Below are 15,594 nucleotides of genomic sequence, written 5' to 3' on the forward strand. Positions count from 1 at the left end.
TTAAATAGATCTCTAATCATTATGACTCCAAAGTTAATCTAGTAAGTAATTTACTCATAATCTAACTCGTGTAATAAACAACTATAGAAAAATGGCAAATTAGAAAAAGTACTATTTTCCACTTTAAATTATAAAAAAAGTCACAATTTATTTTTCATTTATAAAAAAGTCATCTAAATTAATTAGAAATAGAAAATAGTCAACAAGTTTAAAACAAATTAGAAAATAGTCACTTTTTAAATATTTTCCGGACTGTTTTGCTATTTCTTATTAATATTTTTTTTCTTCTAGTTCTGGCCATAACTTTTTCGTCCGGCGATGGATTTGATAGTGATTGGTATCATTGGAAAGATCTATCTCATTCTTTCATTTGATACTTTCTACCCACTCTGAACCAACCATCGTACAAAGTGTAACAACCCTTGCAAAGGGCTGCCACTTTCGGCAATTCTGGTGAAACCAGAGCTCAATGTTCCCTAGTTCTAGTTATTCTCTTTATTATGAGCATACTCATAACAATCTCCTTTGAATTTGAACATAATTTCACAAATTTAGACATTTGTTCTCGGCATGTCACACCCGCTGTCACACTATCTGTCGAACCCGCTGTCATAGATGCTGTCACACTTGTTGTCACAGATGCTGTCACACTTGTTGTCACACCTGCTGTCACACCTTCTGTCACACCTCACACCTGTTGTCACACCCATGTCACACTACTTATCACACCCGTTGTCACACAACCTATTACACTAACTGTTACACCTCCTGTCACACTATGTATCACACCCACTATCACACCTACTGTCACACCCGATGTCACACTGCCTACCACACTAACTACCGCTGTCACATTGCCTATCACATTATTTGTCACACTACCTGTTACACCCACTGTCACACCTGCTGTCACACTACCTATCACATCCGCTGTCACACCCCATATCACACTCGTTGTCACACTACATGTCACACTCGTTGTCACACTACTTATCACACCCGCTGCCACACCTGCTGCCACACCTTTTGTCACACTACCTGTCAAACATACTGTCACACTATCGGTCACACCCTTTTTCACAATACCTATCACACTAACTGTCACATTACCTGTCACACACCATGTTATATTACCTATCACACCCGCTGTCACACCCCATATTACACCACTATTCACACTGTCACATCCGTTGTCACATTACATATCACATTATCTATGACACTAACTGTCACCCCACTGTCACACTCTCTATCACACTAACCAACACACCCACTGTCACACTCGTTGTCAAATCGGTTGTCACACTATTTTATGTGACTGTTGTGACAAGAATAAGAAGAATAAATTACTAGAACTAACGAACCTTTGTTTATTGTTATGTCATCTGAAACTTCTCAAATCAAATCATACGATCCAAATATTGACATTAATGTGATGTCATACCCCCAGCCACATTATCTATCACACTTTTTATCAGGCTTGCCACACTACTGACACTAGCTATCACACTATCTGTCACAACAAAAAATTATTGTGACTGGTAGTGTGATAGCAATTTTCTATAAAAACAATTTGTCCAATATCTGAGGTGGGCATCCAGAAAACTATTCTAGGCACCCATATCACAATCTTCACCGATCTCATATTTTTCCGGCACGCCCAGAGCACCCAATGCAGAATCTGCTTTGATCTTTCTCCTAGTTTTTTCGGCGGCCCCTGCATCATCAACATTAGCCTTGGTCTCCTCAACTTCAAGTTGTCGTCGTTCTGCACAATCCTCTTGAGCTTGATTTCCTCCAACCAAGATGGATCTAACTCCTAGCGCTGCCTAGAGACTACGACGCAACGCTGCTGATGAAGACCAATAGTGATGATGCATCAATCTCCTCACTTGCAATCTCCGTACATGCTCCGCCGACAAGTTCTGCACCTGCTCCGCCGACAAGAATGGCCGCCCCAACGATCTTGTTGAAGATCTGGCTTGAGGTTGTTGTTCTTCTGGTTGAAGTCTTGAGGTGCTTGGTGAAGACGATCGTGAGGTCGAGATCGAGAGGACTGTTGAGGGCAGGAGGGGGAGGCTAGAGAGAGGCGACATGAGGTGAGTGTGTGCTGGGGTCGATGGCGCGGTGGACCACAGGTGATCGCGACTATGTGGAAATAGATCCAATGGCAAGGTTGTAATTATTTTAAACTACATGGGCAACACTTTAACACTTTTACATGAGTGACTTTTTTTCTAATTTTTACATCTTGACTTTTTTCACATTTCATGTGTTAAAATTGACTTTTTTATAAGAAGCCCTAGAAAAAAGGTTGTCGAATAGCATTCCTGAGCAGTGATCGGAACCTAGTCCAGATTTCATACCCGAAGCACTTCTCCTTGCCAAAATAAAAAATTAAACTTACCTAATCGAGTTTTTCCCGCCATGTTTTCCTATTAGCTCTTGGAATCCTAATTTATTTGCCCAAACTTTTTTTTCCCTCTCTCCATGTACGATCCCCGTGAGAGGTAGGAAACACCATCGTTGTTATATATAAACGACAGTGTGGTGAGAACCATAATTCACACAACCATAGAGGCTCTCTCTCAATGGCTTCGATTGCATTCTTCCTCATTATCTCCCTTAGTTTTTTCATCATCCTCCCTTAAACCCAAGCCAGAGTACTACTCTCCCAACCACAAGCAACTCCGGCCACCGGCTTCGTCTTCCCAAAAGCCGAGTCCAAAGTTCCCCCAGACTCTTCACCTTTCTTTGCCCCAGACCTTCTCCAAACCCCACTACCAACAAACTCTTTCTTCCAAAACTTTGTACTCAACAATGGCGACCAGCCCGAATATTTCCACCCTTACCATTTCAAATCCTCCAACTCCTCCCTATCTCTTTCCTACCCAACTCGCATCGCTACCCAAGATTCCATATCTCAAACCTTCACTGCCGGACTCACCATCTCCGCCACCCAAAACAACCAAGAAAACCACTTAGTATTTTCCTTTAGTGGCCTCAGTGTCAGTGGCAGATCCAGAAATTGGAGTATAGGGGGACTTGAGTTTGTTAATTAAATAAATAAGAACATTTTAATGAAAAATCTCAAACAATAATGAGTCTTACTCCTCAAATACAATACACAAGTATAAACTAACTAAATTTAACTCTACGATTTGATAAATTTTCAAAATTCTCAATCACCACCGCATTGTCAATAAAATCAACATACTTCTTCTCAATGCGAAGGACCATGCAATAATCAAGAAAATCATATTTCATCTTACTTGTGAGTCTATTCTTAATGATATTCATCAATGAAAATGTATTTCCAGTGGTTGTCGTAGACACTGAAATAGTCAAAACAAGACAAAACACCAACAAAGCATAGTAAGTCCTCAGCAACACTAAACATACGATAAGGTTGTAAACTTGTAATGGACTAACTACTGGATCCACATCCATCATTGAATGATTCAATGATATATACATATCATTCTATCTTGATTAGATTTCTCCAATTGCAGATTACCAGATTTCTCTTAAATTTTAACTCTAAATGAGTAAAATTTGTATTGATTCAATTGCAATACTTACATTAGGTTTGAGTAGGATGACAGAGAGGATGGAGAGCTCATAGGGACTTGATTTCCAATTCTGGGAGCTAAAAATTAAAAAAGAGAATGAGTGGAGATTGGATAAGCACGTATGGACTCAAGGAGTATCGAACATACATCTTTTTTTTTTCTCTCTCTGTTTTTTAATGTTTAGAAAAGGAAAGGCTAATAAGTATTTTGACAATTTGACCAGATTTTGGGCTAGGTTTTGTTTTTGGGTGAGTTTGAGTTGAGTCTTGAGATTATAGGTATATATTAGTACTACTATTTTTTTTTGTTCTAAGAATTTGGAAGGGACTTGAGTCCCCCCAGACTATATACTGGATCCGCACCTGCTCAGTGTCACTCTTGACTTCCCCTCCTCCAATCTCCGCTTCTTCCTAGTCAAGGGAAGCCCCCTTGACATGCAATGTGTCCAAACCCACCCCACTTTCCATCTCCACCTCTCTTTTAGTCACTTCACTGCTGTCAAACGCTGAAAACAACAAGTACACATCAAAACTCGACAACAGTCAGATATTTCTGGTGTACTCGTCCTCCCCAATTGGTCTCATCATCAGTAACCCATCACTGATCACTTCGGACGCATTCGCCGGGGTTATAAGGGTTGCATTGTTGCCTTTTGGCTCTCAAGATGTGGAGGCAGTTCTAGACCAGTTCAGCTCATCTTATCCGGTTTCCGGCGAGGCAGTGTTCATAGGGCCAACTACATTGGAGTATAGTTAGGTAAAAGAAGGAGATGGAGATTTGCTTATGCTAGCTCATCTCCTCCATCAACAACTTCTATCTACTCAGGACAATAATGCCGCTGTTCTTGACTATTTGAAGTACACAAGCATTAATGGTGTTCTCCTAGGCGTTGTGGGAAACTCTTGGGTGTTGAATACACAGCTTATTCCAATTTCTTAGCATTCGATTAAAGGTGTCAAAGACTTCGAATAGGCACTACCAGAAATAAAATCTGCTCTTGCTGGATATATTCAGGCTCTAATTTCGACACCAGTATCAATAACAGCTTCTTATGAATATGGAAAACTGATTGCCAAGGTGGCCAGGCTAGCTTTGATTGCTGAAGAGGTGGGTTTTGATGATGCTCCAGGCATTACAAAGTTTTTGAAGGATGGAATTGAGCCATGGTCATAGTTTAAAAAAACGCGCCTCAGGCGAGCCTTAAGGCGTAAAAGGCGTAGGCTAAAAGGCATTAGCCTTAATTGCGTAGGCGCCGAGCAAAATGCGCAAAACAAGGCGCGTTTTGAGCGAAGGCCTAAAAAAAAAATTTGTTCTAAGATTTTATTTTTGAATAGACATATTTTTTATTTAAAAAAAACTATTTTTTTGAATGGCCCATGGTTGAGTGAGACTTTCAATGGGAATGGTTTCTTGTATGAAGGTAAATGGGGTGGACTTGTAACGAAAATGGAGCAGTTGATAAAGGTGCCGATTACGGGTTTGGAGTGTATAATGATCACCATTACCACATTGGCTACTTCCTCTATTCATTTTCAGTAGCTGCAAAGCTCGACACGGATTGGGGGATTAAGTTTAAGGATCAAGCTTATGCTCTTGCTGGGGATTTCATGAACTTAAATAGGCAGCCAGATTCAAGTTACCCGCGGTTGAGGAATTTCGATCTCTACAATTTACATTCATGGGCAGGAGAACTATCTGAATTTGGAGATGGGCGTAACCAAGAGAGCTCAAGTGAAGCAGTGAATGCTTACTACTCAGCTGCTTTTATGAGGTTAGCCTATAAAGACACTAATCTCACTGACGCCGCATCATTGCTTGCAGCACTGGAAATTCAAGCAGCTCAAAAGTGGTGGCACGTGCACCAAGGAGATAACATGTATGAGGATGTCTTCACAAGTGAGAATAAGATCACTGGAATTGTGTGGTCTAATAAGAGGGATAGCAATCTTTTGGTTTGCCTCAGCGTTGTCGAAAGAAATGAGACTCGATCGGAATTCAAGTGCTGCCAATTTCCCCCATCACTGAGATCCTGTTCTCCAATGCCAGCTACGTTAGGGAGGTTATTGACTGGACACTATCAGCTCTAGATGAGGGAGTTACGGATGCATGGAGAGGGTTTGCTAATGCATTGGAAGGGATATACAACAAGGAAGAGGCTCTGCAGAAGGTGAAAAAGTTGAAAGGTTTCGATGATGGTAACTCACTTTCAAATCTCTTATGGTGGATCTACAGCAGAGGTTAAAAAGCACAAGAATTTGGAGTTAGAACTATTAGAAAGTAGTTGTTTTTTTTTTGTTTTTTTGTTTGTTTTGTGTGTTTTTATTTTTATTTTTATTTTATGGAAAGAGAGTCTGTTTAGGGCTTTAGGCCTTTAGGGGTAGTAATGATTTTTTTGTAGTATTTGGCTAATTTAATGAAAAAGTGGTGGCAATTTGATCATTAAATGATTATAAAGCGCAAGATCTGCCATATTTGTACTTCTGCATGTTACCTTAACATGTTGACAAATCATGAATTTTAATGAATCTTCAGTATGATTCAGCCATGGAAACTTTTTTTTTTCTTAACCAGTAATTTTACTAATGCATATGCATCATAACACAGACTCAAGATATTAAAAAAATGACCTGGATTGCTTCGTTGCATTGAATTGAAACCTTAAATTACACTTCATTATTTCTTTGACATTCGTTGCAAGTGCAAAGAATCAATAATGGTGAATTCCCTTGTGGAAATTAGAGCATGAATTGTTAAAAACTAAAGGTAAAGGGTCTTGTTCAATTAGTAGACAAAAAGCAGATAGGCTGAAGATCAAGTGAATTCCAAAGTGACAACTCACCATCACCATTCACAGCACTTATCGAAGAAAAAGGAGAAGAGGAAGAAGAAGATCCCATATCAGTTGTTATCTGCTGGTTCTCCTCTTCTTTCTTTCCTTCATATGCTTGTTTTTCTGCAGCTTCCTCTTTGTTCTTGTTACTGCAAGCCCTCTGCAGGTCAGAGATTCCTCTCATTGTGTTCCCTGTTGTTGAAGATCCAATCCTTAACTTTAAGCATTCGGGTATGCCATTGAAGGCATATAGAGAAGCAGAGAATTTCCTCTCATATTTCATTCTCTTCATGGCTGCTCTAAGCATGGAAGGCTCATCTGCATAGGTCTCTGGTTCCACTGCCTCTTCTATATCTTCAGCAATCTCGAAAGGAGAAGGAGAATAGTAGTCTGATGATCCGATATCATCCACAAATTGGAAGTCGATGGCACCCACCTGACCATTAACTTCTTCGTCTCCCACATCTTCCTCTGATCCTGCACCTACAAAATTTGCATCCCCGCCGCTATAAGTAGTCCCAGCCACTTCACTCAAATTGCCACAGTCCATTTGCTGATCAGATTCTCTTGCAGTGGAGTACTCTTCCTTTTCTGTCAAGCATGACTCAAAACTTGACGTCATGTAGTCGATGCTACTTGCACTAATCTCGGGGATGTTGTCATTGTTACTTGTGATGTAATCTTCTGGATCATTAAGGAAATCAGTGTATTGGTTTTCCAGGAACTCTGCTGCAGCTTCTTCCTGATACTGCTTCTGTTGATGGTTAATAGGCAAAGGAGCAGCAGATGGAGCAGAACAAGAGGTGTTGTTGATCCTTGCTTTGAGCCTCTGAAGAAGAAGGTTTGTGATCTTTGAGGGAAGTGCTGGAGTTGAAGATGGTGATGGGGAACAAGGCCAGAAATTTGTTCTAGTATTGGCACCGCGGAGCAAGCAAGCAGCCTCATCATAGGCCCTGGCTGCTTCCTCAGCTGTGTCAAATGTCCCCAACCACACCCTTATCTTTTGAATTGTGTCCTTAATTTCTGCCACCCATCTTCCAGAGGGTCTTTGGCGAACACCAACAAAACGCTTCCGAGCTCTTCTTGCTGCTCCTCCCAGTGCTGCAGCAGCCGAGGCTTCCTGCACCATCTCATCCCAAGCCATAGTTCCCTCACTGCAACTTTTGGTCTCTTCTACTCCCTCGCTAACTTTTCTCTTCCTTGCCATATAGTCTTCTGTTTGTGATGTAATGTTTAGTTTTTAGGCTTTTGTGTACGCAAGTGATTTACTTGAAGCTGAAGGTTTGAGATGGTTTTGTGAGATTTGGGTTCTGTTGGCATGTGAATTTATATGTAGGGTTGAAGATCTTGTCAAATGATTGGGGAGGGCTGAATTGGTCTTAATTGTTCTTATGTTTTTGTTTTTGTTATCCCCGGCCTCACTCTGAACCAAATGGAGTTTTCTTTATGTTTGAGGAAAAGAACAGGCATACAGCCATTTGACCCAGCCAATGATGCCATAGGAATATATATCTCTCTAGTTTCTTCTATCACATTATTTAAACACATTCGATAGTAGGCTTGAATGAGTCAATATCCCATTTTTTCCTAATATAAATCACAAAAATATCTGTAAGCACTAAGAAGATAGAAAACAATGATGCAATCTCTGTAGAGAAAGGGACTAATTGTAGCCTTGTACTGAAGCAAACATAAATAATTAGCAATAGCAATCAAAATGATGTCCAGAAGAACAAATGGAGGCTAATCAGCCAATACAGACTATATAACCATTTTTCACACCAGTAAATAGTATAGAACGGTATATCTCAGAAATATACTCATCATCATAATTTAACTGAGAAAATTTACCAAGTTGGAGTCTTATTTTTTTCTAAATTGAGAAATTTACTCCTAATCCAACTTTTCCAGGTTACTTTTTTTACTGCTAATCCTATACTCACAACTCACAAGACAATCATTCCTTACAATGAGACTAGTCACTCTCAGAAAAGGTACATATGAACTTATCCTGATAATATATTCTCTAAAACAATGGGATTTCCATCAGATACAAACAGCACTACTTTTCTGGTAATTGTTTTGGCGATAGTTTCAATTTTTTGCCCTATCCTTATTTAACACAAAAACCAGAGGATCTACATCTTCATCTGATGTTATGAGACAAACTATGCCAGTCGTTTTCCACTTGAAAAGACAAACAAAGTAACACATACACAAGAATTATGGAATTTTTATGGGGCAAAATATATTTTCACCTGTGATGTGACTTGTGATATACTCATATACCGCGTGGTATGTCACTTTCATAGCCAAAATGATAACAAATAAGGTCGATTTCATTGCTTTGGATTGTTAACCATACAATAATTAACTAAACTCCCCTGATAACCTTATTATCTTTTTGATGACCTAAGTTAAAATGACGGTTTCTCCAATGCCTCCTCAACAATGAGCATGTCTCAATCAGGGCAATATTTACTTATACAATCATGTATATACTATCATCTAATAATTGTATGGTGCGTCATAACCAGTTTATTTCAAGATGGTAAATAGTTATCTTTTATGTGTAGGCTTTACTGGTTTATGTCCTAAATTATCTCGAGACTGTAGATCAAGAAACACTAATTTACCAAAGGCCAGACCAAGAATTTAGTTGGATGCATTAGCCTTAGATAACAATTTTCCCTGGAAAGGGGGGCGATCGCCTTTACCGGGACCCTGCCACCAATATTTTCAATACTGATTCTTTGTAATTTTCCGATTGGACATCACGATGTACAGGATTGATTGATCGATAAATTTTCCTTACATTACGACATTAAGATGATGATTACTTATTTGGATCAAACAATAGTGCACTTTTGCAAGGAGACGTCTGATAATGACATTTTTTTTTAAGGACAACTTTGGCAGAACACACCATCGATTGGACAAACAAATGAGGTTAGCTTGAACACACCATTAAAGAAGATTACAATAAAAAAAACACACAGAATATACAAGAAGGAAAACCAAAGGTAAATGGGGCACCAAATCTGGGGCTGTACTGTGCCACAAATAAAACAAAGTCCTAGAAGCGAATCTCCATAGGTTCACACTAGTTCAATCAATCTTACGCCACTTTGGAGCTCACCATTAAAACATTGATATATAGATAAGAGACTCTTAACCACAAACTTACAATATGAATAACGGTCTGGCCTAGAAAATAACATAACACACCATCAATATGAACATCTTCTTCATTTTTTCTGCATTTTTTTTATGAAGAAACTTAGACTGGCGCACTTTTTGCTGATGCTGAAAGCTAAGTGTGATGTTTGCATGAAAAGGTCGAGCTCTGATTGCATCAGAGTAAACCAGAATTTCATGAACCTAAGAGGAAATGTCAAAAAGCTCTTGTTGCTCCACGTGGAGATACGAAAACTAAGCCAAAGTCTCTTTCTCAGTTTCTCTAATGAAATCCTGTAAAAGTGCTGAATCAAATCGTCAGCATGTTTACACATTTGCTCATTATCATATGATGGCTGCTAATCCACAGGGAGCAACACCCCCAAGAAGGAAATGAATGTGATATAAATATAGGAATGGTTGACAATTAAGGTTTATACACTTTGAAAACAAAACTAAAAAAAGAATGCAACAAAGAAAGGGTCTAATTCAAATAAGATTCCTGTCTCCATAAGATGGAGAAGGAATGGTTCCAAGAGTTTTTACAGAAGAGGCGTGCTTTCAAAGACAGGTGGAACGTCAATATCAGCATGCTTTTAATAGTCTGGCAACCAAAAGTTAGTTGGTTCGGTAGTTAGTTGCCTATGAGATTACAAGGGTATTTTATACATGTTTATATAGGTCGTGTCTATATTACAGCAGCAAGAATGAACAAATCAAAGACAAATGGTCACTGGAAAACAAGCTCAACACACAGATTACAGATCATATACTTATTTTACAAGGACACAGTAACACGGAGTTATTTATTGGTTTGTAGTTGTCAGTATGGTGAAAGAGGACAGATTGCTTACTTCAGACTTCAGCGGGAAGTAGTGGAGAGTTGTGACCATCTGTGCTTCTTCGACGTCGGATTGGCATCATAGCTGGATCCTCATATGCAGAGCATAATTTATCATAAAATGCACCCATTGAAGAATCACTCTGGTCTTCTTTGTCTTTCTTTGCCAAACACTGCACAGATACAGAAATGAAACCCTTAGCCAATGAGATAGAACAGATACAACAGAAGATGAAGGATCTATTTGACTGTGCTTCTAGAAAGTGTTTTTTTTTTACCCGCGGCCACTTTTGTGGGAAGCACTTCTCATAGAAGTCATCTTTTTTAAGGAAATAATAATTGAAAAAAGAAGAAGTAAAAGTGCTTCTTAGAGATGCACTTGAGAGCACTACAGTTCTTTTCAAAGAAGCGCTCCCCTTATAACACTTCAGCCAAACATGATAAAACCACTTTCAGAAAAGTTTCAAGTTTTAGAACCGATTAGGACAGTCAAATACAAACCTCTAGTTTAAGATATAACCTAAGCAGCGGTGAAATGTTAACTAATTTATATTTTTTGGAATCTGAAAGAATAACTTGACAGCAATTAGTTCAGACATACCTCAACAGGATATGATTTGAATATTGGTAGAAATCGGTTGCGACAGAACCCATTGAAAAGAAGAGTGAGAATTGGGAGAGGAATCATAAAACTAGAAGCTAATGCAAGCTTTTTAATCCCGAATATCCCAATTCCAATTATGTGCATCAGTACCAAGGAAAATATTGTCGAATTGTGAACTATAGGCCAAAATGTTCCGCCAGTTTCATACTTGGGTGCATATACATTCAATAGCTGTTCAAATATGTTTACAGAAAAGTATCAGTAAATTTAATGACCAAAATCCCACAAATTAAAAATTATATAAAAAAAATTCCACAAAAAGCAATTCAATATGATGAAAAAAGGAAGTTGAACTCAAACCAGGTTAATGTTTAAGTTAAGCAGAACCATCAATATGGAAAAGTATATATCAAATTTACAATGAGATGATGCACATTTGTGAAATAAGTTCAGACAATGTGGGTGTGATGGTATTCACACAACCTTTTGTGTTAAAAATGACTGATCAGTGATCACATACCCTTTTATGTGTTAATTAGAACACAAAAGGGTGTCTGAATAATCTCTCTTTTCCCATATAGCTGATCTAATTATCAAGCTAAGATCGTTATAGACAAGTTGTTTTGTGTTCTGATAATATAATACAATTATATCAAATAACCAGATATGAGAAAAGTTTTCAACAAACCTGATTGCGGTAGATTAGGTATCCCATACAACAGTAAACCAGAAGGAAAGGTAGAATTAATGGAGCCAGTAAGAAGTAAGTTACTCCAAGGACTCCAAAAAACAGAATCCTAGGAATTTCACTGTGGTATGAAATTGAAGGAACCTCAAATTCATCACTATCTTTTCCTGAAAATAGTCTTTTTATAATACTGAAAATCAGGGGAATCATGCGGAAGAGTTCTGATGATACACTGGTCCATCCAGATGTCACAACATATGCAATGAAGAATGATGCCTGCATCAGAAATAAGGAATTTATATGGGACCTTTGATCATTGTTTATCATGTAAACAAATGGTTTCAAGAGTTATAAACTTTCAAATTTAAAACTTCAGCCAAATATCAAGCTCCTCGGATATGGATACAAGAAAGGCAACACAAATGTTTTATTAACGACAGAACATCTAACAACAAAAGCTCTTAAAAACCTGAGTATTATCCAAAATCAGTATCTGAACAAATTTTAGGTAGGAAGAACACTCTACCAGCAAGTAGTTAGTTAGCAACAAATTCACATGCTGTTGACTGTGACCTTCAGAAACACTTAATTCATCTTTGCAGGTAACAAAATTTAAGAGCAGGGAAAACAATGGTAGATCGAGCTCCACGGTAATGGATACAAGCAGGGCAACACATAAATTTTTTAACAATAGAACATCTTATAACATAAGCTCTTAAAAGCATAAGTGTTATCCAAAATCAGTATTTGAACAAGTTTTAGGTAGGAAGAAAACTCTACCAGCAAGTAGTTTTTTCTTCTTCTTTTTTGGTGAAACACCAGCAAGTAGTTAGTTAGTAACAAATACATGCTCTTTACTGCGAGATTTTGGAACACTTTTAATGTCTTTGTAGGTAATTAAATTTATGAACCGAGAAAAAAATGGTAAAGAGTGAGTCATGAAGTTTTCAAAGGCTTCTTAAAACTCCATATTTTATTTCATAAAGATAAAGTTATAAACTGATAATGCAGATGCATTTTCACCTGTGCCGGAACAGCATCAGCAAGTAGCCCAGGAATCTTTTTGGGCTCAAGAAGGATATTGACTCGATAGAGAGCTGTTCCTGATAATACATTTGCAAAGAAAATGTTCCATATAGTAAACCACAACATCTTCTTGCATCCACCTTTTTGTATTTGACTGAAAGAGATGTATCCTTCCACAGACGACAACACTATCATGATGGGTGGCACAAAAGAAAGGGACCACTGAAGAATAAGACTCGGAAGATATCCAGTTATGACTTGACTGACAATTGTTCTGCAATAAAAGGAATTGTATAATTCAGCATCATGGAACAAATCAGAAATTATTATTATTATTTTAAGTTGTAGAATCTGCACTTACAAATTCAGTATGCTTGTAAGAAAAGGAAACCAGGTTTCCAACTGTTCAAGATTAGCAAGGCCTTGCACAATTGCAACTGGAATGAGGAATAGAATTGTAACAGCAACATATGCAATCACCACCACCAGCTTGGAAACCCATCTTTTTATAAAGGATGAGGAAAAGAAGGGCCAATGAACATCTCGAGGCTCCGGGGCACTCTCTGTGACCCACTCTGTGGGATTTGTTCCTTGTTGAATGTGTAAGGCTACTGCAGCAGCAAGCCGGGACTTAAATGACACAAAGGCAGCTCGAACTTCCTGTTTTTATGGGCATCCCGGAAACAATTGACCACAACAATACAAGGTCAGATCAATCAAACAACTAGACTTATCAATTGGAAGTTTACTTTTCTCTTCCCAGACTTGCTGATATGTCTTGTCTTCTAGAAATCAAAAAATGCCTAGTAAGAAGCACTAAACAACAAAAATGGGGATGAGTGTGTCTGTTTTTATTGCTCATCTCTAATGATCTTTTCTGAATTTATACTCTTTTGCAACTATATGTTGTTTTTGAAAAGAAAAAAAAAGTAGTAAGGGAAAAACATCTTCATGTAAGTTGATGCTAAAGAACTATAAGGTGGTGGAGAATTTTATTTATACCATTTAATACTTATATTCAAGCTCTCCCCAATTAAGAACATGGATAGCACCCAACCTTTCCTGCCAACGATGATTGCTCTATTCTAACACTATCTTCTAAGTCATCCAGCTTCTTTCCATAGTGATCCAAACCATCAACTTTGCTTCCAAAAATCCCATCACGTTCAAATCTTTTCTGCGGCTCCTTTTCTGACTCTAGACGAGCAAGTGTTCTGTATACTTTATCTGCATCCCTCTAGAAGGATAAAAAAAAGTTACGAGGTATTTGTCGAAGATGTCACATAACATGAAATGTTAACAGCTACAACCTTATGAAATTCAAATTAAAAAATGTATTTGAAGCCATTTACTGATGTGTGAGAAACCAAAGACACACATAGTAATTACAGACAAATCCCCAAGCCTTCAAAAATAATAACATACTCACCGTGAGACGTTCGAGTTTACTGGTCCGACGAACCACTGTGTGCGAAAGATAAGTAGAAGAGTAATATTCTGAAAAGAATTTGTCAACAGTGTCACTGCAACCACTCCCAGATGGGACAGGAATACCACGAACCAATATTGTGAACTGATTAGGCTGAGGTTTGGATGAATAGAAGTGAGCAATTCTTCTTGCTGAGATATAACTATACTCCTGCATAGTAATGAAGCTGAATACTGTTGATCCCATTCTCTCTAAATAAACCACACAAAACCCAATGGTTTGAAGCCACAGCAAAGAAACAAAATCTGACTTACATTGTAAAGAAGATAGCAGACGATTGCAGTGAATATATATGCCGCACAAAAATGAACCCATAACCTGGGAAAACCAAAAGTAACAGGCAGAGCCTCCTCAAATTAGGCCTACCATATGACTACATATATATGAACTTGGAAATATCCGGTGACAACTCTAATGAGAAAAAAACACTGACGTAAAGATTAACTGATCTGCAAGCAGGTAATTCAATATCCTCTTGAGTATATAAATGTTCCGACACAACAGGTGAGCGAAAACTCTGATTCAGGTGAGACTGGGGAACACATCCTATTCATAGTAGCTATCAATTTTATCATAATTCAACCAAATCTCGACCTAAGCTCAAGGAGCCCTCAACTCTCATCAAAAGCTACAACAGCTAGTGTTCGAAATCGCAATTTCAGTTTTTCATACTATTATGAACAGCCACATGTCATAAAAAAAAAAAAACCAAACAACATTACCAGTTAGAGCCATCATCAACATTGGAAATGCTAAACGAGTCCAAAGACTTGTTGCCGAAATCCGAAAAGTCCGCCGCCAGCTGGCTCCCAAAGAAATTGATTGGCAGCAGTACAACAACCCCAATAACCGCACCAAACCCAAACACCTTCAAACTGCACCACCACATCAAACTCAACTTCAAAAGTACCATCAACAGTTTAACACCGCTTGTGTTCAATAACTAACTAACCAACTGACCTGAAGACGAAAATGCGCATGAACACCACGGCGTCCAAGCTGGTGACAGACAGGAGCTGATCCTCGGAAGGGTGCCAAGCGCGTGTGACCCAGCCCGCCGTGGGCAGCAGTCTTTCGAAATTGAAGGCATTTGATTCCGTCGGCGCGTCCTTCTCCTTCGCGGCGACGGAGCGTGGCGCGTAGACCTTGGCGTTGCTGGGCTGCTTCCGGAGAATAGAGTAGAGTGTGAAGAAGAGCAAGCACAGGCCCAGATTGATTCCCACTGAGGTTAGTAGCGCCGAGAGGATCATATCTTGTCGAATTCAAACATTAAAATCTCAAACAAGGTCTGCAATTTTCAAATTTGAGAGAAAGCACGGTGATTTCAGATGATTGGGGTTCTCAGTGTATTGCGAAAGTAACCGACT

At 38.6% G+C, this 15,594-nt stretch overlaps 2 protein-coding genes and 1 pseudogene across 5 annotated transcripts; 1 reads left to right on the forward strand and 2 right to left on the reverse strand.

The window, feature by feature from the left end:
• The first annotated feature begins 1,948 nt into the window (after window positions 1-1,948).
• Window positions 1,949-5,814, forward strand: LOC126797392 (probable endo-1,3(4)-beta-glucanase ARB_01444; annotated as a pseudogene).
• Window positions 5,815-6,222: 408 nt separating this feature from the next.
• LOC126799919 (ethylene-responsive transcription factor ERN1-like) lies at window positions 6,223-7,652 on the reverse strand. The gene has a single exon (XM_050527182.1). The coding sequence runs from the start codon at window positions 7,607-7,609 to the stop codon at window positions 6,350-6,352; it is 1,260 nt and encodes a 419-aa protein (XP_050383139.1). The 5' UTR covers window positions 7,610-7,652; the 3' UTR covers window positions 6,223-6,349.
• Window positions 7,653-9,405: 1,753 nt separating this feature from the next.
• Window positions 9,406-15,574, reverse strand: LOC126797197 (CSC1-like protein HYP1). Of its 4 annotated transcripts, none has more exons than XM_050523862.1 (11): window positions 15,188-15,574; window positions 14,950-15,102; window positions 14,482-14,545; window positions 14,168-14,377; window positions 13,796-13,975; window positions 13,100-13,398; window positions 12,736-13,012; window positions 11,713-11,988; window positions 11,022-11,255; window positions 10,434-10,593; window positions 9,406-9,873 (listed from the first exon to the last, which is right to left on the reverse strand). In XM_050523862.1, exons 1-10 carry the CDS (start codon window positions 15,475-15,477, stop codon window positions 10,435-10,437), a joined length of 2,142 nt encoding a protein of 713 aa, XP_050379819.1. In that variant the 5' UTR covers window positions 15,478-15,574; the 3' UTR covers window positions 9,406-9,873; window position 10,434. The 4 variants fall into 4 exon arrangements, with proteins under 4 accessions (XP_050379819.1, XP_050379817.1, XP_050379820.1 ...); XM_050523860.1 differs by having other exon boundaries at window positions 9,406-9,884; XM_050523863.1 differs by lacking the exon at window positions 9,406-9,873 and adding an exon at window positions 9,930-10,183.
• Between the last annotated feature and the right edge of the window lie 20 nt (window positions 15,575-15,594).

The sequence above is a fragment of the Argentina anserina genome, chromosome 6, assembly GCF_933775445.1.
Source record: "Argentina anserina chromosome 6, drPotAnse1.1, whole genome shotgun sequence".
NCBI classification, from domain to species: Eukaryota; Viridiplantae; Streptophyta; class Magnoliopsida; order Rosales; family Rosaceae; genus Argentina; species Argentina anserina.